This window comes from Macrosteles quadrilineatus, unplaced genomic scaffold, assembly GCF_028750875.1.
Source record: "Macrosteles quadrilineatus isolate MER2022 unplaced genomic scaffold, UCM_ALF_1.0 Scaffold_8__2_contigs__length_117827958, whole genome shotgun sequence".
Taxonomy (NCBI): Eukaryota; Metazoa; Arthropoda; class Insecta; order Hemiptera; family Cicadellidae; genus Macrosteles; species Macrosteles quadrilineatus.
Genome location: NW_026542601.1, coordinates 82,971,897 through 82,999,437, shown reverse-complemented (window position 1 = coordinate 82,999,437; position 27,541 = coordinate 82,971,897). Strand labels below are relative to the sequence as shown.

General features: G+C 31.6%; 1 protein-coding gene across 6 annotated transcripts in view; it reads left to right on the top strand.

The window, feature by feature from the left end:
• Positions 1-27,541, top strand: part of LOC129001267 (sodium bicarbonate cotransporter 3-like) — a 122,346-nt gene that overhangs the window by 11,847 nt on the left and 82,958 nt on the right. For all 6 annotated transcript variants that reach the window (XM_054428505.1, XM_054428507.1, XM_054428504.1 and 3 more), the window contains exon 2: positions 4,946-5,008. In XM_054428505.1, coding sequence (XP_054284480.1) covers positions 4,946-5,008 — 63 coding nt within the window. The remainder of the gene's footprint in view (positions 1-4,945; positions 5,009-27,541) is intronic.

Here is a 27,541-nt window from a genome sequence, read left to right as displayed (position 1 = left end):
AAGAGTAATGCTGGTTTTATGTAACTACTGCTCATTATATCTTGTTTTATAATCCCATCATATGATTAATCGGATATTCCTTAGATGCTTCATCTGTAGTAACTATAATTTGTAGATCCCTTAAAAGACCCTCTTAGTTTCCAAATTGTAATTTCTTTGTCTGGTTTATACATAGGATAAAAATTATTAAACTGATTCTTCAGAACCTTGAGATTAATACGAAATCGATATGCATGTACACAACGACTTTTGCTTTAGGTTTAAAGTGGTCATAAAACATTTAAGTCCAAACTTTATAATTTAGTGTATAGATATTAAAATATCCAAGCAGTTATCTTACAATTAACAAAAAAATTTGCAACTTTAATTTTACAGATAATCGTATTAATTTATAACTCAGTACTTTAATAACTAGATACTTTTTTGACGATTCCTTACTTTTAATCACCAAGCCTTGCTGTGATACGAATACATGGTATGGCCAAACAGTCCGTAGTTTGTAGGTTACTTCAGTACTGTGCAGACAATAAAATGCGTCCTGTCTTCTTATAGGTTAATCGTTGAAATCCTGCCATTAATTTGTCAATCCCACGTCTTCTTAACGCCGCAGTGAGGTCGGTAACTTCAATGGCTGAAACTTCAATGGCTGACCTAGTTACAAGACCTTTCTTGGTTTTGTAAGGTCCAAATTAAAATTGCGTTTCGAGATAAATTATCTTACAATCTTTACAATCTTTAAAATTAATTTGTGGGAGTCCAAACTTCTCTTGACTACACACTGAAGGAGTTTTTGACAAATTAATTAATACTAGCAGTTACCGGCGCTACTGGGGGCAACAAAATTTGTTAAATGCAAGCCCCCTTTAAATGGCACCTTATTTTGAAGTCTTTACAAAAAGTTACAGAATTGTGAAAACCAGAGTTCGCTATCTTTTTCTATTCGAAATTCGCTGCTGCGCTAACTGTTATTTTAAATTGTATGTTCTTTACGATAAATAGTATTAGTATAATAGTCCAGGCAAACTAAACAAACTTACATAGGGACCGTTAAAAAAATTGCAAGAAAACGTTTTATGGTTTTATTTTGTAGAGTTGGGTTTGCAGAATGACATACTAAAAGTTGCCAAAAATCGGTGCACGAGAAAACCACTAAAATCACAATTTAAAATGGCGGCTTTTTTCAACATTGGACAAATTAAAAAAACATATTTCACATGCATTTGCTATGCACATTTTTCGAGATATTGACTTGGGACCACCGCCTGTATTTATTGAGTGGTTAGTACTTCATTTTGATAGGGAACATGTTTTTGGCCGCCATCTTGGATCCGCCATATTGGACATAGATAATTTTTTTTCAATGTAATGATAGTGTTGTGACACATCATTACCAACTACATTTTTACACTGATTTCAATGCCGAAATCCGTTTTTAAATATATTTATTCATTTAGAAGATATATACAAAAGAAAACTCTGCACCATACATTTCTTATGGACGTTTCGTAGTTTGATATTTTTTTTAATTATTTTTCTTATATCTCCAGTTCTTATTAACGCTTGTAGTTCGTTCTAGGCTTAAAATATTCAGTAATGTAAGGGCTTTCATTTGAGCTCTTGATCATTAAAATCAGACGAGTTAAAGACCTGCTACGAACCTCAGAACAGTATTAAATTTAACTTTTTAGAAATATATTTTTATTAAAATATTTATAACTCGGGTTGTTAATACGTCACCAAGTTCTTTCTTGTCTCAAATTACTCAGTGAATGTTTAGCTTTGATTTTATTAATCACTAAACAAAATCTGACAATTTTAAAATGAGCCATGGACCATAATTTAACATTAAAATGTATTTATTTTGAAATTTGTCTTTAGTTAAGGACATATATCCCAAACCCTAATAACTCCTGGAAAGTAATCCATAGCTAAAATAAAAGTCAATATTTTGGCGAATTATTTAAGACTATAAAGAGTTTTGGGAGTTATTTAGAATTAGGAATATACGTCTTTAACTAAAGACAAATTTCAATATAAATACATTCTAATGTTAAATTAGGGTCCATGGCTCATTTTAAAATTGTCAGATTTTGTTTAATGATCAATAAAATTAAAGCCAAACATTTACTGAGTAATTTGAGACCAGAAAGAACTCGGTGACGTATTAACAACCCGAGTTATAAATCTTTTAATAAAAATATATTTCTAAAAAGTTAAATTTAATATTGTTCTGAGGTTCGTAGCAGGTCTTTAACTCGTCTGATTTTAATGATCAAGAGCTCAAATGAAAGCCCTTACATTACTGAATATTTTAAGCCTAGAACGAACTACAAGCGTTAATAAGAACTGGAGATATAAGAAAAATAATTAAAAAAAATATCAAACTACGAAACGTCCATAAGAAATGTATGGTGCAGAGTTTTCTTTTGTATATATCTTCTAAATGAATAAAGATATTTAAAACCGGATTTCGGCATTGAAATCAGTGTAAAAATGTAGTTGGTAATGATGTGTCACAACACTATCATTACATTGAAAAAAAATATCTATGTCCAATATGGCGGATCCAAGATGGCGGCCAAAAACATGTTCCCTATCAAAATGAAGTACTAACCACTCAATAAATACAGGCGGTGGTCCCAAGTCAATATCTCGAAAAATGTACATAACAAATACATGTGAAATATGTTTTTTTAATTTGTCCAATGTTGAAAAAAGCCGCCATTTTAAATTGTGATTTTAGTGGTTTTCTCGTGCACCGATTTTTGGCAACTTTTAGTATGTCATTCTGCAAACCCAACTCTACAAAATAAAACCATAAAACGTTTTCTTGCAATTTTTGTAAGGTCATATCCTATATTTACCCGACTATAAGTATTGGAGTTCCTTCTTTCAATGACAGTGATGTGGTGGGTTAGGCCTAATGACAAATTGGGAGGCCTTTGAATACCTGAGATAGCACGCACGATTATTATTCACTTAATTTATGTTAGATTGTGTGGGTATAAAAAAAGATAAAAATATTAAGGCATTGTCATATATTTTATTATTTATAATACTTTGATACAGGATTTTACTTTTTATGTTAACATATTTAATGCAGTAGTGGAGAATTTAAACTTTGTTGAGTGCACAGGGTTGCTGCGATTGGGTTTTAATATATTTGGACTCGTCCAAAAGTAAAATAATTTTCTGTTCTGCATTCTGTGGAAACATTGTGGCACTATTTCAAATTATGACTAATACAGAATGTTTTGATTCAAACCCACAAAACAGTTGGTGAAATTAAACATCTGCTTTTAAATTATTTTTATTTTTAAACATTGTATTTAAAAAAGTCTGACATTGGACCCCTTAAACCCTCTGGGGTGGTGCCCTTTTGACGGATCTGCACCAAACTTCACACGAACCATTCTTGAATAATGCTTAACAATGCCTGAAAGTTTCATTACAATCTGTCGAGCGGTTTCGGACTCCATAAGGTACATACATATATACATAGTTCCTCTTTTATAAATATAGATATACCAATACTTTCAATGTATAACAAAATGTAAAATAATGTAAGTAGGGTAAGGGAAGTAGTCAATTGTAGTGCCTTTAGGTCGATAAATGCTAACAAGTTTTCACAAAGCTGGATTGCCTATCATATACACGTGTTTGGAGTTTCAAACTCGCAATTTAAAATACCGCCACTAACTGCATTGTGAAAGAGTTTTAATTGATCACAATTCTTTTTCCAATATGAATTGTCAAACTTTTTATATCTTGGCTTTTTATTGCCTGTTTCTTATTGGTTCAGTTCACTTTGAAAACGAATGTAGTTTTCTCGTCTCTTTTGATTCACAATATTGACGAATTGTTCGATCTAGGTAGATTAATAAATTAATCGTAGAAAGAAATCCAATATGACTCATTCACAAGAAGGCAATATTCTATAAGTAAAATTCCATTCTATCTTATTTGCCAGAATATCTTTTGAGTATTACACATTATTTTGTCACTTGACTTGATTTCGGTAGTATACTTTATTAGTATTCACATACACTAGTGTTTGTTTCTGCAGTGTTGTGTAGATATTCGTCAAGTTCTGGTTAAATGATGATGAGATTTATTTCAACCAGATGTGATTTGGATCATGTTTGGATCCGGCCGGTTTTCGTCGGAATTTTCAATATTGTAATTGAAAAACACGAAAGATAAGGCCATTGGTCATTTGTGTGTTACCATGTAAGTAATAACAGAACGTTTGGCTAATTTGTAATTGTAAGATTAGTTATTAAATGAAATTAGTTAATTTTATTGTGCATTCTTTAACATGCTTGCTGTAAGTGAATTTAAAATCTATATTCTTAATTGTTTTTATTTAACTTCAAAATTTACTGTAAATATGAAATTTAGATTTCTAACTATTCTTTTTTTCAAATCTAATCTATATTGGTAAAATTTAGTTAATGGCTAGCTCAGAACTAGAGGTCCAGTGGTCGAAAACTCGACCAAAAATATGTAATGTACAGTCTTCTCTATTTTCACCCCATGCTGTATATAAAACATGTAAATTGGAATTTCTTTAATTTATTGTTAATTTATTTGTTGTTATTTCGTCACAATCATGGAAGCCTATAAGGCCCATGTAATTTTTTTTACATTTTAAATTCTTTTTTTTTGTGATTACTATTGAGCCTATTTTAGTTAATAAAGGGATTCTGCAAATCTACAGGAAAATATATTTCAAACAGCATCCGTAGATTTTCCCTGTGATGCACACAAGCTGAGAAAAAAGGGTTCCAAGAAACATGCTCGCCTATTAATATATAGTATACTTTATGGGACCTTTCTTTACTGATGTGAGTAGAAACTTATAACGTTTTTAATACCTATAGAAATTGCTTGAATTTCATAATCCTTAACTCAATTCTCAGTACATTGTCTTATTTTATTCCAGGAGGCCCAAAGTGACGTTTTCGGAGGACACAAAGCAAAGCTACAAAGACGAGGATGGATACTGGTGAGTATCAAGTTATACTCTTCCTTTTGTAACACCGTTAAATTTAACAGTTTATTTATATAAACATTGAATTACCACACCATAAGTTATATTTGTTTCAAATTTAAAAACTTGGACCAAAACAATCTAGTTGTTATGTAAATTATGCATGTTATGGTGTTATGAATGTAAATTAAAAATCATTTTATTATGTAAAGATTTTATTATGTGTTAAGATTTTACAAATACAAATTGGTTTGACTAACCAAATAGTAAAAAATGCAATCAAAACAAAGATAAATGGAATTCTGTGATAAAATGAAGGGTGTGAAATTGTAACGTATTGGTTATTTAAATTAACCAGTTTTTATGTTTTGCTATATTTCTAAATACAATTTATTTTCAATACTGCGTGGTCATAATAAGGGTGTTATTGACTTTAAAACAACATTCTTTTATTAAAGGTTGGAAAAATATGCACCACAGACCAAAATTAACGCTAAAATAATAAATGACGTATTTTAATTTTTTTGTTAAATTAAGAGTTTGGTTTTTTTTCTGAGAGTCAATTCTACAAAATGAAATAGGAAATTGTGTTTCGTAATTAAATCATTCGCTGGTTGCCCGCGGTTGCCGGTTTTTGCTGTTTGGTATTGGCGAATATTATTAATTTCATTAGTAACGCTTTTGTCGTTACAATAAAATTTATATTGGACATTCGAGTCCCTGGTATAAGAATGTCCTATCTACATATCTATAAAAGCATATCTATAAGAAATTCACAGATATTCTTAGTACGTTGAGCTAAGATTAAGAATGTAAACTCGGACACTTATTAACAGCACTTAAACACTAAAGTGATTTAAATCTGTCGTTAATCACTTAAGTGCTTCGTATAAAAGCTATAAAACATATTAGTTAATAAATAATTTTAGTTTATGTTTAAAAAAAAATTAAAGACGTTACACAATGTGGGCAATGGAAAGTTAAATTATAATAATAATTCTTAATAATTCTTGAGTGGGGCAGATTGCGTGAGAATATATTATTATAAGTTAAATTCAATAAATGATTGTCTTTATTAACATTGACTATTTGAACGTGGAAATTGTTCATCAAACTCTAAATTCTCCTCATAAACGTCAATCAATCAAATACCGTCAAATTATGTCATCAATACCTTTTTTCAAAATTTACCATCAAACTTTTAAATTATACTTTTTGTTATTAAGCTGTTTACGAATCAAATTTTCCTTTCAAAAAGGCGCAGACTAAATACTATTTCGTCAGCACTGCTCTAAGAAACATTGTTTAAATTAGTAAATTTGAATTTTAGAGCCATAAAAAGATTATAACTAGAGTTCCATAATTGCTTGACGAACAGTGATCCTTGATTCGATTCAAGCTTTCAAAAATCCCGTCCTAATTAATGTTTGATTTGCAGATAGGCACGAATGTTCTGTTATTCCCGGCAACCCTAATAGACGGAGTGTGCGCTTTACATTGATCGATATAAGGGATGGAGCAGTCGTCACAATGTTGCTATTTGCTGGGAAATTTTCCCAGATTAGGGAAATTGGATGAAAGATAATCGGTTGACTGAATACAAGGTGTTTTTTTACACAATCCAAAGTAAAAGTACTGTGGACACTCGGGTAAACAAGCTAATCCTTTTCTTCTTACTTCTTTGGCGATGAATAATGATATGTGATGACATTGAGTATACACGTATATAATTTGATTGGCGATGAAATAGAGAAGACAGGGATACCAATGAATTACCGTGTTTTGTCGTAAAACAGTGTCTTACATTACCTTTATTTGAGTTAAATTAAAACCTAATTGTTCGGTATTTATAAATCAATTTAAATAAATAATTTGGGAAAGAATGCTCTACCTCATAAGCAATTACTGAAATATATTGAACAACGATGGATTTCCTTACATGAAAAAAGGTTTATGAAAGGGTTCCAAGTGCAAATGCTATACTAAATATTTGCTATCATGATGGATTTCGCTATGTGCATTTCAAGATGTTTTCATTACTCTACACACGAAAGAACACTTTCTAAACTTAAAATGAGTATTTCTAAAGAAAATATGTTATTCCCGCTACTGCATGGCAAAATAGCATAACGTTAACTTTCTGTGCATTTGCGGTGCACGGAAAGTAACCGTTATGGGATTTTGTGGTGCAGACCGAGCAGCTGTTGCATTATTTTGCACCTCGACATAAGCACGGAAACTCAGCGTTATGAGCTTTTTATTGATACGTTGGTTAGTCTATGTTGATACTAAGTTGAATAAACATAAATATTCATGTTGCTTACAAGCTTTTCGATATCGTAATGAAAAATAATGTTCAATACTCATCTCAAAAGTGCCATTAAACAAAAGTGCAAAAGTGCTCGATTGTTTTTACCACACTCGGCTTCGCCTCGCGTGTAAATGCAATCTCTCACCGCAATAAGTCACTTTCGAGACTAGCAATGAAATAGTAGTTTTCATCGAAACGTTTCGGAAAATCGTGATGAACAGGAAATAGGGGAAAAAGGGAAATTCGCGTTTTCACAGGGGAAATTCCAAGGGCGGGAAACACTGTCTGTTTAGTTGGCGCTTCAACGCCGTGGTCCTTAGTACCGTCCTTATCCTGGCCGTCCTTATATGATTCGTCCTTCCTAGGTAGTCTGTAGTCTGTAGTGCAGGTCAGTCAGCTGTTGTCACATGTGTTGGTGTGCTTTTGTTGTTTAATGTTACATATTGTCAACATGATGTCAGATATGAGCAGTATCTGACCAAACCCATGTGCGAAACTTAAATACAGTAACTGATATCGGAAAACAATACAATTAATTAGTTAATTGATGTAAAAGGGTTTATTTAGGTCGATTTGTAACAGCGTTTTGTGGTTAAGATGGAGAAAAGGGTTGGTTGTCTCCTTAAAAAAGCCTATTTGGGGGTTAAAAATTTTTTTGAAGGAAGTTTACAAAACAAATAAGTATTGAACTTTAAAGTTGGAAGGTTGGGTTTGAACAAAACAATAAATGACTGAACCTAAGCTTACTGGAACCTAAAAACATTGAACGGAATAACGTGTTGTCATCTCGCATAGGTAAGAAATTATTTAAAAAGTCTGCACAAAAAATTATGTTATAATCATACTCACAGTATATTTGTTCCTATTTTATCCTTCTTGAATTCCATACCTATCCTCAGGTATTTTCCTATCAGAATCTCGCCTTGTATTATCAGTAAAAAAGTATTAATGTGATGTTTTCGCAGACACTTTAAAGACATCAACAATAAGAGAAGGTTATAATCAGCCTACAATGTTACAATGATATGAGATTTAAATTCTAGTTGCATAATTAGCATTAGTGTTTTATTAAAACAACTAATAAAATAGTTTATGAGCTAAAGGGAGAAGTAATTAAATCACGACCCATGATTGGAAGATGAGAGTACTGACATAATTTCTTAACTACCCATTCTTGATTTTCTGTTGAAAAACCTGTGGTTTTTTAAGTCATATCCCAATAATGGAGTGTTGTGTTACTTTATAAAACGACTAAATTTGATAAGTATCATTAAATACTGAAACAAAACTATTTTAGTACATTGCTGTATTACTTATCAACATTTATAAATAAATGTAATATAGATTTTAATCACGTAAATCTCATTCCAATGCTTATACTTACATGTCTACATAATATTTTCATCATGGTCTTAATTAGTCGAAAATAGTTTAATTTAACCGAGCATTTTCACCACTCAACATGTTGCAAAACATTTGAACATACTATTTCAATCATTAACTGTAAATGAGACATAACAAAAATTATGTTTAGAATTTTCATTATTAGTGTTAAAAACCATCATACATTATTCCAATTGAGATGGTTTCATAATAGTTTTCAATAGTTACTTATTAAGCCCCCATTATCAAAGCACCCTATATAAAAACCCTTTTTATTATATTGCCTTTAATAGTTGTCAGGAAAGTTTGTATAAGTACATGGACTGCTTTGTAACGTTTGTGACAGACATTCTATACCCAAACTATTCTAATTCAAGTTAGAATTGATTGAACAATTAATTAGTTCACACCCCACCCTCCTTGTTTCTCGTTGTTGTGGCAAAACAAGTTTTGGAAGTTTATTTTTGACTTGGCCTGTGAAACATTACTTCCTTGTGAAAATCGTGTCAGGAACTTCGGTTATTACGGAATATCACGAAATATTCGTAATGGGTGGAAAGGGTGTTGTTCCGTAGGCGGTCCAAATTTGACTACTAATACTTAGTTTTTTTTTACATGTTGCCTTTATTCTCAAGTAAATAATGTATTGCTCAACTCACATTATTAAAAAACAATAGGTTTAGTGTCGTGATGATAATGTCTAAAATATTTGAAATTTGTCCATAATAAAGAAAACTAAAAAAATGTTTGATAAAAAAATGGAAATCCCTAAAAATATTACAACATTGATCCTAGGCCAGTATTCTTAAGTAATTGAGTTTAAACATAATAAATAAAGTCTCTGCAAGCTGTGAAACTCTTAACTTATTGTGGCCGTAATTTATTTTTCCTACCACTGCATGGAAATAATCCCATTGCCATAGCTGTAAACAGTGCGCAAAATATCTCATTGCCGCTCTAGAGCAGGAATGGATCACTCCCGGCCACTAATCAGCTGATTTCCCAGATGTCGTTTCTAGACCAACCACAGTCACGAATCCGGTACGTTAGTTTAAAGTTATCAAGGCACCATGTCTCATCATAGTTTTTACATCGAAAGGTCACAGCAGGTTTTTTATAAAGGAAACAATATAAAATAGGAAAATGAAAATACTGAGAATAACATCTTGTACTGAAAAGTACAAATGTATATAGAATCATACAAAAATCATAAGAATAAATGTATTCGCAAACATTTTTTCGTGTTGTTACTAGAATTTTGGAGTTTTATACTTAACTGTCAAACTCGAGAATCTTCTTGTTGTGGGAAATCGATAGGCCTACTATATATAACGTATATTTTATAGCAGTATATGTAAATATTATGAACAACACACATTGAATGTAATTCTCATTACTATCGCAATACTAATTACGGCCATGCTAATACTGAGAAATAAAGGAGATTCTTGTGAGCAGGGTTTGACAGAGGAAGGTCATAAACAGCATTGTCCAGAGTTTCATTATTATGTTGGTTGGGGTTGGTAGAACAATTCCAACACTGTTTATGAAAGGGCGAACTTTATGAAATTTTAATGAAATTCAGTCATCATCATCATTTTCACCCCCGTTATAATAGTTGATACCACTTTATCCTACTCGCTATGCTAACGTGAATTAAAGAGAGTAAAATTATCTGATCCCTTGTAATCGTTGTACCAATAATAACATTCTTAAGTGTTATTGGACATATTAAATTACGATTCCGTATCTAAAATGACATGAAATGAGTACGTTATCTAAACCTGTGTATTTATATAGCATCCTAAATTAATTAATTCTGTGTTAATTTATAAAACATAGAATTTTGAACGCAGTTGTACACTTGTATTTACACTAATGATTAAGACCTATAGAAGTTTTGTTTTCTGGACGTTTTTGTTTATTACGAACAATTTTCATAATAGTTTGAGCTAAGAAGTAAATATTATTTTGAACAATATTGGAACGTTCCGAGAAGTAAGTCTTTAAAATATTACAGAATCTAGTTTATTTTGCAGTATGTACTCTGCTGCTTTTCAAAAGTACAGTAGGCCCACGTAAATCGTCAGAGATACCCATACGTTGTTGTTATGTAAATTTTGTCTGATTAAAGTATACAGGGTGTCCCAGAACTCTCTACCAATATTTTAGGGCATTGTTCCTGGGTAAGAAACATATCTAAATATCATATTTAAATTGTCCGGAAGTCCTTAGTTACTAAGATAGCCGCCATTTTGTTTTTTTTTCATTTATTAATTTTTTTCTGAAAATTGGTTAAAAATTATGACGATTTTTCAAATTCATAAAACAAAATGGCGGCTGTTTAAAATTTTGTTTCTTAAATTACATGAAAACCGTTGATTTTACAAAAATTTTACAAGAATAACTTTTTTAAGGCAATTTTATTACAAATCAATCGACACCTTAATCTTTAAGGAGTATTAACTGAGATATGGCAGTTTCAGTGATACGTGACCGCCGGATATTAGTTGCAGCGCATGCTGAAAGCGGTCACGTATAACTAAAACTGCCATATCTCAGTTAATACTCGTCCGATCTTAAAGATTAAGATGTCGATCGATTTGTAATAAAATTGCCTTAAAAAGGTTATTTTTGTAAAATATTTGTAAAATCAACGGTTTTCGATTAATTTAAGAAACAAAATTTTAAACAGCCGCCATTTTGTTTTATGAATTTGAAAAATCATCATAATTTTTTTGTAGCTTTGTCTAGTTGTCATAAATGTTTGTGCAAAGTTTCAACTTCGTATGTTTAACCAATCTTCAGAAAAAAATTAATAAGTGAAAAAAACAAAATGGCGGCTATCTGAGTAAATAAGGACTTCCGGACAATTTAAATATGATATCTAGATATGTTTCTTACCCAGGAACAATGCCCTAAAATATTGGTAGAGAGTTCCGGGACACCCTGTATAGCAGAAAGGCATCAACATATTATTTAATCATAACATTATTTAAAATGGAACAAAATTCTAACACCCCTAAGAAAACTGACAGCAAATGTTTTTAATTATTCCGAATCAATAGGACGACCCGATTAAATTCTCGGTCTCGATGAAGTGAATGTATTTTGACTCAAAATGACAAGTCGGGATATTTAAGTATTTTATTCAATATAATAACTATTTGGCCCCTTCAGGAGCTAGAATAAAAAGTAATAAAGTAAAAGAATCACGTGGCTATTTTTTCTGTAAAAATCTCACCACAGCACATTTTGTTCGGCAGTAAGGTGTGAGACGTATACCGTTACCATGGTAACATTGATGTCACTATGTTACCTAGTGTACAATATCACCTGGGGATATCTAATATCAATGCACATACAGTATTGAATTGAGTGCATTACATAAATGGTTATTATGTAACCCGAGTATCATTGAATATCCTTCTGGGCAGAGCACCAATATATTAACCAGAGCGGAATACATAATTGGAAAGAGAATGGAAATTTTTGAATACAATTATGATTGTTATAAACTAAGTCTGGGATTTTGAGGGTTATGAATTGTCAAAGAGTGGAACTGACTGCGCTTGAAATCGTCCAAATCTGGAAACAGACAAGCCTCAAATTATTCAAATATGGAATTAAACAAGCCTGAAATCGTCAAAATCTGGAACTGACCAAGCCTGAAATTGTCAAAATGTGGAACTGGCGAAGCCTAAAATTGTCTACATCTGGAACAGGCCAAGCCTAAAACTATCCAAACTGGCTGACTAAGCATGGAATTAAATGAACCTGAAATGGTACAAGCTTGGTGTTTAGAGAATTTTACATTTTCAGACTCATCCCCGAGTATGTAGTGGCTAAAATAATGACTTGTCACAAGAATTTAATGTAGTTACGTTGGACATTACATTAGCCGTTAGCTAAAAACCACACAGAACCCAAAACTACTTTTGCCTACTTTTCCAAGCTACATACAGTACATACACATTTAAGAGTGTAGGATTTTTGCCAACGGGTATCAGGTAGAAAGGGTCCCCATCCATGAATTCCACATACTGCGGAGTTTTGCCAACGGTTGTGGGTTGAGCGAGAGCGATTACACGTGACCGTGAGAGTGGCTTCCGCTAGGGGTGGACAAACCAGGCAGGATGCTGACTGTATTCAAAGTAATGGAGTTATGCACCTCTGACTGTGAAAGGAAATGTATTGAATTTTTAACATAACCTAACCTAACCTAACCTAACCTAACCTAACCTAACCTAACCTAACCTAACCTAACCTAACCTAAGCTAACCCACTGCGACAAGCGCATAACTGCCAAGCGTAGACAACCCTGACAATCGCTCTCCCTCCCTCCGTCACACTCTTTCTCCCACCACCACCGTTGGCAAATCTCCGCACCAAGAGGTGGCCGAAGGCATCCCCCCCATCTACCTGACACCCGTTGGCAAAACTCCGGTTCCCCACATTTAATGATTGTTTGGTTGATTTTAGACCGTAGAATATCATCATGACGAGAATTAATTTATTTATGTATCGATTAGTTTTACTATAGCCCATTTCGATGCATTGACGTGCATTTAGTTATAGAAACACATGTAACATTCTCATTAAATAACATTATAGATACAATTCTATAGTTGTCTATGTATCTAGCAGGTTGTATACTCACTATGTACAACGATATCAACATAATCCTCTACGTATAATTGCAAATTTCACAAAGTAATAACTTGGTAACCATTCCATGACGTGTCATTTGCGGGTAAATAAACTCTCGCCTAAATTAAAACGTTAAAGTAAATATAATTACACAGCAACATGAATAATTCACACTCTACCTCGTCAACAGAATGAAGGGGTGGGGGAGGGAGGGGGTGAACTGACCACGTGACTAGTAACATAATATTGGTTTATTATACATGAGAGAGTCGATGTACTTTTGCTCTTTTAGGGCTAACTTTATGGTTGAATATTCAAATTTCAATGAATTCTAATGACAAAAATTTGAATTTGTGAAACCAAACATAAATAATTAAATAGCTAATCAGAGATAGCTTATTTCTGATTTGATCACGTTTGTTTGGTTCGGAGCTTTTATTAATTGTGATTCTGATCTGAAATGAGTAAAATAAATGTTTGAACTTTGATTGGCTTGCTATACCATTATTATTTTCAACCAATGGATGGTTACGAAATGTTTAACAAACTACAACACTGTATCGTAAAAAAATACTACTGAACTACTGCAATGAAATTTAGAGTTTTCCAAATGAAATGTTCAAAATTAATAGATTAATAAGTGGGTTAATTTGTGGTTTAATTTAGTTAAAAATATTTAACATGCATTTAATGATCAGTGTCGTGATGTTTGTAATCTGAAGATTTCCGTTGTTTAGCTTATAATGAGATAGAACATAAGTACATAACACAGTAATCTTACTAATATTATAAATGTGAAAGTTTGTTTGTTTGTTTGTTTGTTTGTTTGTTTGAAGTTCAATCACGCATAAACCACTGGACGGATTGGGCTGAAATTCGGCATGATGATAGCTTACATTCCCGATTAACATATAGGCATATTCTTATCTCAAAAATCCTTTCGGGCTCCGCCCCAGTGGCTCTGCAATTCCCCATGTTAACCTTATAAGTATTCATATTTAAAGGGAATTAAAGAATTTAGTCAGCTGTTTCAACTAAAAAAGTTGGTTCTATGATATGGAAAAGCATTAAAAAGTTATAAGATTTACCAACAGGGTGGGTGCAGCACTATATTTTTTTTGCATTTATGAAAACAGCTAATTTGAACTAAGCAGCAACAAAAAACTGTGATTCGCAATGAGAACTGTCAAAGTAGGATTGTTTACAGTTATGTTTATGTTTTTCATTTCATGAATAATTTGTGATATTTTGCGAATTGATAATTTATTTTTCTCTATTGTTTAGGTGAAATGGTAGAACATTATGGCTATGGTAGATGTGTAATACTATAGAATACTGTAAATTTAAAGAAGCAAATTTTATCAAACTGTGTCCTCCACCCATTGCAATCGCAAAGCTTAAGTATAACTGCAATAAGCATTTTATACTTATATTCCAACCCCGTACGAAGGACGGGTACTCTGCTAGTTGGATACTAAAGCAAAGTATTACTGAAGTTGAAACCCCATGTATATCGATCAGCTGTCGCAAATTTTTCATTAAAAAATAACGTAGTTATGTGAGCCAGTCACAGAATGCGCTAGTGTCTAAAATTCTATTTTATACCTTATTTTTTCTTTGCTGACCAGGTTGATGGGTTATAACAGTTGCCATAGCTTATTCCCTAAGTCATCCTAAGTTTGACTTGGTAAAAAAGTTTGTGAATTTGACAGAATTTAGTAGTTTAGATCAGCGCAATCTGTCGGTGGCTCACATCAACTTCGACGAGTTTGGGGATGGAATTTCTAGTTGCATTAATAGACAAAGGTAATAAGTTCAAGAGCTAAGTTAGTCAACCAATAAATATAACTATCGGGTCGACAAAGATAAGCAAACTTTTTATTCTAACGCTTGCATGGTTCAATTTAGAGTTATCAAGAAGATATTTTCATAATTAATGTAGGTGTAAAAGGATTTAAGGCAGTGATTGACCGTATTACCATCCCAACCCTCTAGAGCGCTCTACTCACTAAGTCAAGTACAGCGCCAACGCGTTTCCGCCTCTTTAATTGAAGATGTTGTCAAAGAGGAAATTTAACAATGGTTAGTGAGCTCCTTAATTTTAAACAAAGGCAGATTGGAACGATAATACGAAGTTAAAATTAATTTGATTTTTAAGATGATAAAATATTTGTAAACCATCAGTCAATAGAATAATGATATAGTTTCTTGTGTGAAAAGTAGGCCTATGCTTTCGCTTTTAGATTTGAGTACAACATAGATTCAGAAAAAATAGTTTATTTTCCAATGCCAAACAAAATTAGGTTTTAGTGACGGTTTTACCTCAACAAGTTTAATATAATTGTTTAACATATCAGATCACATTATACTTGGTAGGCCTACTCTGTAACGATCAATTGATAAAACATAAGTTTATTGCAATATTAAGTCAATAATCGATTATTTTATGGCTTGACGAACATCCTAAGTCGTGGTTGAGGAAATTTGCATCAATTTAGTCTATCCTTACTTGTTTTAGAATTTTGAGGACACAAAAGTTGCAATTGAAATCCTTCCTTGAGGGCACCCCAATAATTCTTACCGTAAACATTTTGTATGAAATTAACGTACAAAGATTTTAAACCACGAGAAATCGGATGATAGTTTATAAAATAATTTGTACTAAAAGACTTTTAATTTATCACACCACTTTCCAGGGCAAATTTAATAAAACTGATGACAGTTTAAGACAGTGCAGTAAAATTTTCTCGTATTTGCGTTATTGACGGAAGACTCGGGAACACGGGAGCAATCACCATTAAGATGAGAAGGTAACGTCACGTCCCCTGTAAGTGGAACAGGGTCATAAACATGATGCTGAATCTTACGAGACAGTTTTGTGGAGATAATGTATAATAACACAATTTTTATATTTAAACCTCATCTCACATGGCTATGAGAAATTAATTGATCAAATCTACGAAATGTTATTCAAATTAACCCTTCTGACAGTTTAATGTATTTTTCCTTTCGGACTTCGATGGAATAAATTTTTTTATTGGGCACCAAAATGAATCCACACGCATTATAAACATTGTTCTTTGTTCCAAACGTCTCTTCTGCAGTTTGGTGATGTGTACTATCCTTGAATATATAACATTATGAGACTAGAAATTGTAAAACTGAAAGGCTTGGACCTAACTACAATTTTCAACTATAATAGTTTCTATAAAAAACTACAACAAAAAATTATCGTTATTTTTTGTAAGTTTGTAATAAAATATAAGAACAAATCTAAATAAAGAAATATGTTGTAAATAACTTTTTTAGAGAAAAAAATCGTTTGAAGTTTTGAAACTATTCCAATAAAAACTATAACATGTAAAGGTTGTACCATACTATTCATATTTTTTCTTTGAAAGTTGTAACACATTTTCTGATGAAATTTGGTTCTGACACCAAATACCAAATCAATAAACTAAACTTAATTGATGAATTTAATAATGTAAACTCAAAATGTTATGTTAGCTATAAATCAGGCTAATTGTTACGGAGACTAATCAATTTAAGTGTGAAAATGATAGGTGTAAGATGATAAAGTAAAATTAACTTGTACACTTTTACGTTATTAGTTACGTAATACAAAATAATAAATGTAAAAAATCTTTACTAAATTAGAATTGAAAATGAATGTGTAGCGAGAGCGTGTTACAGACAAATTTTCCTAAAATTTCTCAATAAACAATTCCAATTTTCTTCATCAAACGAATAAGAACATAATTGGATAATACAATCGACAGAGGTGCTGTGAAATAGTGTGAATTGATTCATTGAATATTCCAATAGATACGGGTATCAAAGCTGCTTACAATTCTGAGGGTTTCTTGCGTTTCTTACCTTACTCTCTTTGAGAAAACCTTCTTTTGATTTGAATACTCACTTTACGTGGGAAAATCGTAAAGTATGGGCTTTGCTTCATGGCTTTTTTGTACATATTAAAAATAATAATAAACGTTTGAATGTTTTCTGACTGTGATAGTCAGAGTTAGAGATCAAGAGTTAGAGAGCAAAAAATATAAAACAATTAAATGAACAAAATAGTCAATTATTTCAATAGCATTGACCATTGTAATTAAATTGTACCTAACATGATGAAATGTATAACTAATTTTAAAAGTTCAAAAAGGCCAATATATAATAAATTGTTTTAATCACAAGCGCGGAACTATGTTTTCATCTTCAGCTGTGTTCAAACTGGTACAAAAAACACAGCCTGAAGATGGAAACATAGTTTCCGAAAGCGCTTGTGATTAAAACAATTTATTATATATTGGCCTTTTTGAACTTAATTAGTTATACATTTCATCATTCATTGCTAATATCTCCAAATATAAGCTATTTAACCATGTTTTAAACAATTTAAACATCTACTTGGCCTATTATATTACTGATTATTTTTTTTATTTCCATAGGAAAATGTATATAAGTGCAGAGTACTTATCGTGATGTTTTTCAATGTTCCCTGATAGGTGTCAAACGATAGGGTAACCATAGGGTAGGCATGGTATATACTACGTGGTGAATTGCCATTTGATGGCAAGATTTTAACATACACTGCTATGGAAAGTCTGTCTCTTGAATCACTTTACCAGTCGAGACCAAGTAATTGATAGTTTTATACAAAGCTCTAGAACTAGAGGTCATCCAGTGGTCGAAAATTCGACCAAAAATATGCTAATGTACAGACTTCTCTATTTTCACCCCATGCTGTAAATAAAACATATGATTGGAATTTCTTTTATTTGCTTTGATTTTCTGTTCATATTTCGTCACCATTATGGCAACCAATGTTAATTTTTTAAAATTTTAAATTAATTTTTGTGCTAATTTTTGATCCTATTTTAATTTATAAAGGGATTCTGCACATCTATAGGAAAATATCTTTCTATGTATGCGTAGATTTTCCCTGCGATGCACACGAGCTGAAAAAAAGTTTTGAAGAAACACGCTTGCCTATTAATTTATGGATATTTTGATTTATAAAGTCTCTCGCTATTAAGAAGCATTTCTAAGCACCAAGTCATACAGTTACAATATTGCCCTCGTGGATTCAATTATTGACTTTGACAGATGAAGAGAACAACAATGACCCATTGATTAATGACGTACGCCACAGCGGGTGTGTTTATTTATGTCTCTGGAGCCGTTAATTGATTGTTTTGCCATAATTGTTTGTGGGATCAACACAAGGTCTCTGCGAATTGACAGGATTGCGAATTTTAAACATAATGTAAATCATTGTTTAATTTTTTTATTAGGTTTCCAACAGATTTATGTTTATTACGACAGAAATCGGATTTTCCTCTAAAAGTTTGAATTCGTATTTGAATTATAGTATTTGTCAATGAAAATAGTATAAATATCTCTCGTAAATATTTTAATGAACAAATAATTGTTAATGTAGTACGTTTTACACGGATTGCCTATTTGGTGATTAGTTAAAAATAATACTAGTATGCATATTATTCAAAACCGACTACGATTCATGTGAGTGTGGATACCAGGACATCTCATTTAAAAATATAAGGTAAATATTATTTTACTTTGACTACTAAAAAATTAGAAGTTAAAAGAAATGCAGACTTTCGCTATATTAATTACTCAAAACAATAAATAAAGGTAAACATTTTTATCTGCGTATTGATACTGCGGTACTGTAAATATACTGAATAATTTTTATATAAATAACGAACGTCTGACTATAATATTTTACAAGCAAAGACCACCACTATAAATAATACAAAGGATTCAGGTTCGTTGAAAACAAAATAAAATGTCAAATGGACGATAAAAGGTCACAATTTAGTCATATTGAAGAATTATTTCTTCTACATTTTCGTACAAATAGGTAATGAAGATGTTTGTGTACTTTGGAATCCGAGATCAGATATTTGTTGTTAGTTAGATATTGTATGTGTTTGATGTTTGATATTGTTATTAGCAAGGTGTTTGAAACTTATTTACGTTCGAAATGTATTATGACTGTCAAAGGTGATAGAATTGAATAAAAAAAATGGAGTTTTCCACGTGTGCAATTATCCTGAACGATATTTTCCAGCGAAGTTTATCCTATTATTTTGACGTTGCTTAGAAACACGGGGTTATATTGAGAATATAAGAGGATTTTATCAAACATTTTGCGTCAGTTCCACAAAATAAGCTGGCTTAAGTATCTGAAAAGAATTAATACTTCGGTGTTTCTTTTTCAGTAATATTATATTAGTGAACAAACTTGTAAATTGTTCTGAAGTACTTTAGTACAAAACTGATTTTAATAGTTAAATTCAATATGTTTTATAACTTTTTTTTAGTATGCTACCAATCCCAATGGCAGGAAAATCTGGGGAGCGAGTTGGTCTCTCGTGGTTAAGGCGCGGGACTTCGGTTACAGAGGTCCCGGGTTCAAATCCCGCCAAATTAATAATGGATTTTATCCATGTGATAATGCCGCAACCACTAGGTCTAGCCTGAAGTAATGTGAAAAACAATTCCGGGCACGTGCCTAGCGTCCTAGGACAAAAAAATTTAAATATGGCAGGAAAATCAAGAATAAGTAATTTATAGTTTACAATATATGTACATTTTATCATCATTTGTTGATTAATACATTTGATTGCCCTACAAGTAACTAATAAATTAGTTAAGTTGATGCAATATTCGTTTTCACAAAGTAATCTTACTGAACGGATTAATAAAAAGATCTTTGAGTGCGACATATTGCTCGACAGTATATTTTACAACCGAATTAAAATAAGAATACATTTTTAAAATTGAGATCGAGACTTTTTGTCCAGGTTTACCACCGTGATAAATTTTTGATAGTCTGTGTTTCACAGTAAAACATATTAGTTAATGCACGAAAATGGCAATGCGACGTCAAAGGTAAGGCCAAAACGAGTTATATGAAGTCAAAATCTAATAAAGCATCTTTGTAGGATCAGATACGTCACTCGTTATAAATGTAATATCTTCAAGAGGTTGGCTTGCTCTTCTATTGATGGGGACAGTACTGTAACCCTTTTAAACTTAAATAACATACTTTTTTCCTAGGACGCCAGGCACGAGCCCGGAATCGTTTTTCAAATTACTTCAGGCTAGACCTAGGGGTTGCGGCATTATCATATGGATAAAATCCATTGATGATTTGGAGGAATTAGAACCCGGGACCTCTGGAAACGAAGTCCCGAGCTCTATCCACTAGACCAGCTCGCTCCCCCAATCTTACTAGCATACATGAAGTAATATCATTTACCCCTATTTTAAGACGAATATAGAAAAACTCAAATAAAAATGTGAGTTACGTATCATTGACTGCAGATAAGTCCTAAAATCATTATAATTGATTCGTGATTCAGCAGCGTGCTTCAGGTACATCCGATATTAATTAATCAATAGCTCAAATGATAGCTGGTATTTCACAGGCCCTTTAACCAAACAATTAAAACTAGTGAAATACATCTTTAATTGAAGTAAGAATTTGAAAAAATCTAATTTATGTTTTTTGGACAAGTAACACAGTAGATAAATGAATAATGATGATTGATGGAAAATTTGTGCTTGCATACCTTTAATTTAAGACCAAAATTATGAAGATCAGTCGAGTAAAAGAGACAAACGAATTTGAAAAGAAAATCAAAATTTATCTGCCATAAGAAATGTACAGGGAAGAAGTTGCTTTTGTGTATAGCTCGAAATAGAATGCCGATGCTTGATGGCAAATCTGTGCGTGCATACCTTTCATTTAAGACAAAAATTATGAAAATCGGTCGAGTAGAAGAGCCAAACCGACTCGGTAAAGGAAAACCAATATTTTTTAACATATTCATTTTAACGTTTCAAATTTAAAGGTTTTTATCTGCAAAAATATTAAATACTTCCAATTCTTTTGTATTCATTCAAGAAACTCGTACTATACAAAACTGGAAGGAAACTTACAACATATGAAGGGTGTTAAAGTGAGTTACAGCCTCACTTTTCCCATGGAAGGTCATCTGTCTCACTTCTTCCAAACAGAGGCTACTGAGAATATCGGGCGCATTTGCAGCTTGGGAATCATTTGAATAGGTTGATGGATTTTGTTAGTGAAATGTAAAAAAATATACAAATATTTATTGTAGTAACTTCAGGTTTATACCTGAACCAAGTATCATGTGATCCGATGTTTGGTTTGGAATTTGTTTTCCCTGTTATCATTAGTATTTGTTAACATTTCCGAAAGAAGTTCTTAGAAAGTTAGATAGAATTGAGTGTTCAAATTATTGCATTCCAAAATAGTTGGTCAGTGCAAGGCTACTTCTAAATCAATATTATTTCGTTTAAGGGAAATAGTATTTACCTTAAAACGTGTATTTTGAAGTTGTTTGTGCATTTGTAAACAAAAAAGTATATAACTACTTCAATACTTGTAAGCATTGTAATTTTCTGAATATTTTCCCATAAGCGTAACCTAAATACTTAGGATCAAAACCTAAGTTGATACAGCAATGGTTCTGAAATCTTTTTTAGTTTCCCAAATCAATTACCCATCCTTGGAATAAATAAACCTACCACATAGTTGTACAAAATAAAAAATTTAATATTTTTTTGATCAGTGGTGTGGGATCGTGAAATAAAGAGTGTATTTGACGGTTCTGCTTGTTTACATTTAAATGTCAACGCAAACCTAAATATTGTGAGTTTTTCGTTGGTGCCATGGAAACCAATCAATATTTACTCTTAAATCCCTTTAGCTTATAGCTTTGAAAGCCCACGGGGCAGAGTCTGTGGTCAATATCGAAATGTGAATTGTAACATGAACAAATCCTCGGTGTGTTAGCTATATTTTTGTAAGCAATCGGTTCTGTAGTTTACGCGTTATCTTTTAATTACAGCCTCCACATTTTACTAATGTTATAGATTGTTTAAGGTTGTAGTTATGCAAATGTTTGTTACCAAATTAAACAATCATGTTACAGTAGTATCCCTTATTACTTAGGAATGTCAGCTTATTTTGCAAATAAGCTAAAGCTGACGAGTTTAGGTAGTTAAGCGTTCAGAGTAGGAGGGAATCCTGAATGGAGTATTTAATGTTCTGGTTTACCCCATTACCCAAATTCACCTGCCTCGGCCCAGAATTACCCAGCAACAATGAAGTCGCTCGCTTGAGAAACCCTGGAGAAGCATTACCATTACCTGGCTATCTTGCTAAACTCGCTGCATTTTACATGACAAAGTGGTCCAATCATAGCAATGACAGGGTATCCAGCAAGTAAACAGCCAAACTCCGGGAAACAGCGTTATAGGTAAAAATAAAGAGAAATTAAAACATAATGTTTCCTAAAATCCAAAATCACTTTGTTAAGCAAATGAGTTAGTATTTTTTACATAAAAATTTTTATCTTTGGATTTTTCCAACCGTTCTTTATGAAACCCATTATTGTACAAAGTATACAGATAGATGAATATTTGTATGGATTTCAGCTGGGAGAGTTTTCAACACAGAAAAACATCTACACCTAATAAAAGACGTATATTTTCTTCATTAATGGACCACAGGCAAGGTTTAAGTCAATTTAATATCGAGTTGTTATTTACCCAAATTATACAAAAAAAATTGCGTAGCCCAAGGGAAATATGAAAATTAAATGATATAATATTGCATTGTCTTCCATTTGTGAGCTATTTTTCAAGTTTCAATTCTCTAGCTCATCGGGAAGTTAGTATAAAATTGATTGCAAAATTTGTACCGGACAAGAAAGCGAGCTAATAGAAACGTTTTAAAATGGGTTTTGCCATTGATTATTTCAGCATATTGTTGTAAATTATAACAATCAACAAAATAGCCATTTTCCAAAATATTTATACTAACAAATTTTACGTAAACATTAATTTAAAATATATAAATAACATGTTTTTAGTTGAAAGTTATAAACAAGCTTCATATATCACTTGAAGCCTCGCGCCCGCTACCTGTCAGTCACTGTTATTAATAACATTTTTGTACAACCGCTTAGTTGATAAATGGACCAGGAATGTTGTAGCGATATAAAGTTACCGATAGATTTTGGCTCGTTGGCTAAATGCAAAATTGTTTTGATGCCACGAATTGCAACACTTAGCTCATGGGGACAGACGCTCAGTCTAAATACTTTGGTCTTTCTTGTATGATTTTAAATGTGATTTTTCTAATGTATTAATATTTCATTCTATTTTTATATGCTCACTTTGGCGCAAAATTTAAGCTTAATGCGAATATTAAGGTGAATGTATAATGGTTGAGATAATTCGTGTGGATTTGTTACTGACTAAAACCAGCTGTCCCTGAGCGATCTATCTATATATTAATAGGCAAGCATGTTTCTTTAAAACCTTTTTTCTCAGCTCGTGTGCATCGCAGGGAAAATCTACGCATACTGTTGGAAAGATATTTTCCTGTAGATGTGCAGAATACCTTTATAAATTAATATTGGCTGAAAAATAAGCACAAAAAATGAATTTGAAAACTTAAAAAAGATAACATGGGAGTTATGGGTTGCCATGATGGTGACGAAATAACAACAAAATATAAACAGAAAATCAAAACAAATTCCTATCACATGTTTTATTTACAGTGTGGGCTTAATAATGTACATTACATAGTGTAAGAAACGACCATGTGGCCCTAACTTTGCCTGAATAAATAAATAATTTTTCATTTAATTTATTTTTTTTCATTTCATTTAAATATTTTTGGTCGATTTTTCGACCACTGGACGACCTCTAGTTAGCATTATTACATACAGTCGCTCTTTAAAGAGAATCATAAACCTACTCCATAACGGAAGTTACATTTGAAGTTATAATATTTGAATTGGGAAAATATGCCGAAAAAATCAATTCCAAAGTTCAAAGAGCATATATAACACGATTTGACGACTTAAATCGTTTTAATTGGACGAATTAAGTAGAATGACCTTTTATCACAAAAAACAATTGCTTCCCCCATTTTTTTTTTAAATGAGCACTTAAAATCAGTTTTAAGTTAAAACTCGGTGTGTTTTATATATCGAAGGCCTTTTATATTTCGTGTTTTCACAGCATTTATTTGTAAGGAGCTATAACATATGCTAATTTTTGCAGTGTATTGCTTCTCGTTTCTTCTAAAATTGTACTAACTTCTTATAAAAAAAAAACATGAACAAGTAGCTCGCCACGTGATTGTTACAAGCGTAATCATATGATTGCTTAAGTTGAACTTGTCATCGTAACCGGAGACACACCACAGAAATCAATACTTGAGTATCCAGTTAACATTTTGACATTGCTTCATGTTGAAATGTCAGACCTTGATGCATAGCTTATCATATTACATGTTAAATGGTTGACAAACAACTTGTTGAAAAAAAGTTTATGGAAAGTTTGGTAACATTTTTTTTAAATAAAAAAATTTAAAGTATTACTGAAAAATGTTAGAAGCAAAGAGTAAACACAAAATGCTTATAGAAGCAAAGAGTTAACAGAAAATGCTTAACTCCAAATAAACATTTGTTGTTGTTTAGTTAACACATTGATCGAACTATATAAAAATACAACATTGTTTGAATAAAATAATTGATACAGAAATAAACTATAGACATTTTAACTCGTTTGAATGACACTCTTTAAACGATTATATTATTTGTCTTAGAATATAATTAATCTGGTGAAGTAGTAAATGTACTAACAAATTTCAAAACATTATTTTAAGTTTATACACTTATCTTACACATGTAGAATGAATTTTATAAATAACATAAGCGAACTAAACTTAATGTTATTAACTTATTTGCAAGAATTAACATTAATACCTAGTAGACAACATTATACTATGGTATATGATATATTTGCTTTAATCATTAATATGAAACATTTCTTACAATCCTTGTAAATTTAACTGTGTTTCAATTCACAATACCCAGTTGCGCAATGTTAAAAACGTGTACAGGTATATACTTTTTTCAATTACAAAGTGTATTAGTACGTCAAAATAATTGACACTACAATGTAAGGCAATGGAAATTGAAATCTTTATCGGTATTTGTTGATCAACGTTGATCAAGAACTTTGGATTGAGAAGCAATCAATGGGGGATTTAAGTTTGGCCTTCTCTCTGAGCTCAAGGAAAATTCGTACCCATCTCTATTGTTTCGAAAACCCCAGTAATAATAGTTTGATCACAGTTTGTTTACATTTATTTAGTATAACGTTTCTTTTTCAGTTTTCATGATTAAATTATAAAAAGAAATTACAAATTATTATTAACAAAATTACAAATATGTAATCAAATAATTAATCATATAAGAAAATACGAGTTCATGTTAAATGATTCCAGGAAAATCAAGTGAGTATAAGGGAAACTACGCCTATATCGACAGCTTTGAGAGCTTTGGTTTAAGAGATTAATGTGTGTTCCTGTCTTTTCGCTTCTCTCAATCTAGCGAATTCAATTTAAGTTTTATTTTATTGTTTGATCTTATAAAACAACATATTCAATTGTTGGCTCCGGAAAGCTGAAATGAAAATATCATTATTTTTCTCAAAAACTGTATACGGTTTTATTAGGATGAAAAACATACACTACATACTCTAAAAAAAATCTCTATAAAAAAACGTACTCTAAATTATGCCTAATAAAGATCTATGTGAGTTTCACAAATTTTTATGGAATTCACAGCCAATAGAAGGTGATATTAATTTGTTGGCGCGTAAAAAAATAATAATGATATTAAAATTGATTATAAAGAATATACAAACAGAGATAATAGAATATAATCATATAGACAATAATCATTAGTATTGCGGAGAGTGAATGAATGTTTCATACAGAGAATAAGTTTTGAATCCGTAATTGTACGAGTACTCATAGGTAATTGTTACTCATAGGTAAAATTGCATTTTAAAAATGATATTATTAGTTTATTATTAGTTTATAACAATAGGCTTTTTATGTCACTTTTAATTGTATAAAATAAAGTTCCATTCCTAATCATTAATTCACACAATCCCTATATTTTGCTAGTTTTCTAATAAATTTAACAGTTTAATCAATTCATTATTCAGCCAGCTGTTCAATTCCCATAGCTATTTGTTTAATACTCATGTTTTGTTGTTTATTGTTTGCCATTGTTTGATTAACAGCTGATATAAAGAGAAGTTTTTATGTTGTAGCAGCTGTAACAACTTATGGTTGTTGTTTTGCTACAGTTGTAACTTTCAACTCGTAACCATAGACTAACCAACACAAGTAGACTTCTCATCCCATTGTTAATTTTGAAGCTTTTTAGCGAATTTCCCTATAGGGAAGTAGCTATTACCGTAGGTCTCATGGTAAGACTTAGGCCCGGGACCGATTTACTTTTTAATTTTGATGTCCCCAGAGGCCAAAAACACCATTCGTTCAAATTTTTATATATGTATATATATAGATTTATATATATATGTGTCCGTGAACACGATAACTTGAGTAATTTTTATCCGATTTTGATGAAATTTGGTTTGAAGGTGTAAGGCGGGATAAACTTGAATGAGTTCGCGATCCAGCATGATCGGACCATGGGAACAGGATTTTATGGGGGGTTTTATGGGGTAAAAATTGGTTTTTCTCACTTTTGACCCTCAAAACACAAAATTTTCCAATTTTTCTCTAAACCTTCTTAAAGAGCTTAAAAAAACAAACAATTCAGTATATCAAAGTGTTTTTGTACGGTTATTGGTTACGGAGAAAACAAAAAAAAATTAAATTTAAAATTCCCATGTTATCCTTATGGAGAATATTGTAAAATGTTGTAGTTTGCTTGTTTATGGATATCTTTTGATCAAACTTGGCAAATATATTCATTTTATACTAAGCAATAATTATTTTACTTAAAACACACTATTTATTAGTTTCCTTGTAGTAGCAAACCTAGGTACTCGTTAAACCTAATGTTATTTAAATAGACCAATTGAAAATCAATTCAGCCAAATGGAAATTCGCTTAGACGGCAGGTTTGCTGCGGCGGGGGTATTTTGTGTCTAGTTCATGTCCGGTGACACTGATCGCTAATGTCGATAAAATTTTACTTCAATTATTTCATTTTTATGATTTGTGCTTTACTATTTGGTTATATAACTAGAAGACGAGTTTTTGTGTTTGATTAGATTGTTTTATTTGGTTAATTGAGGGTTAA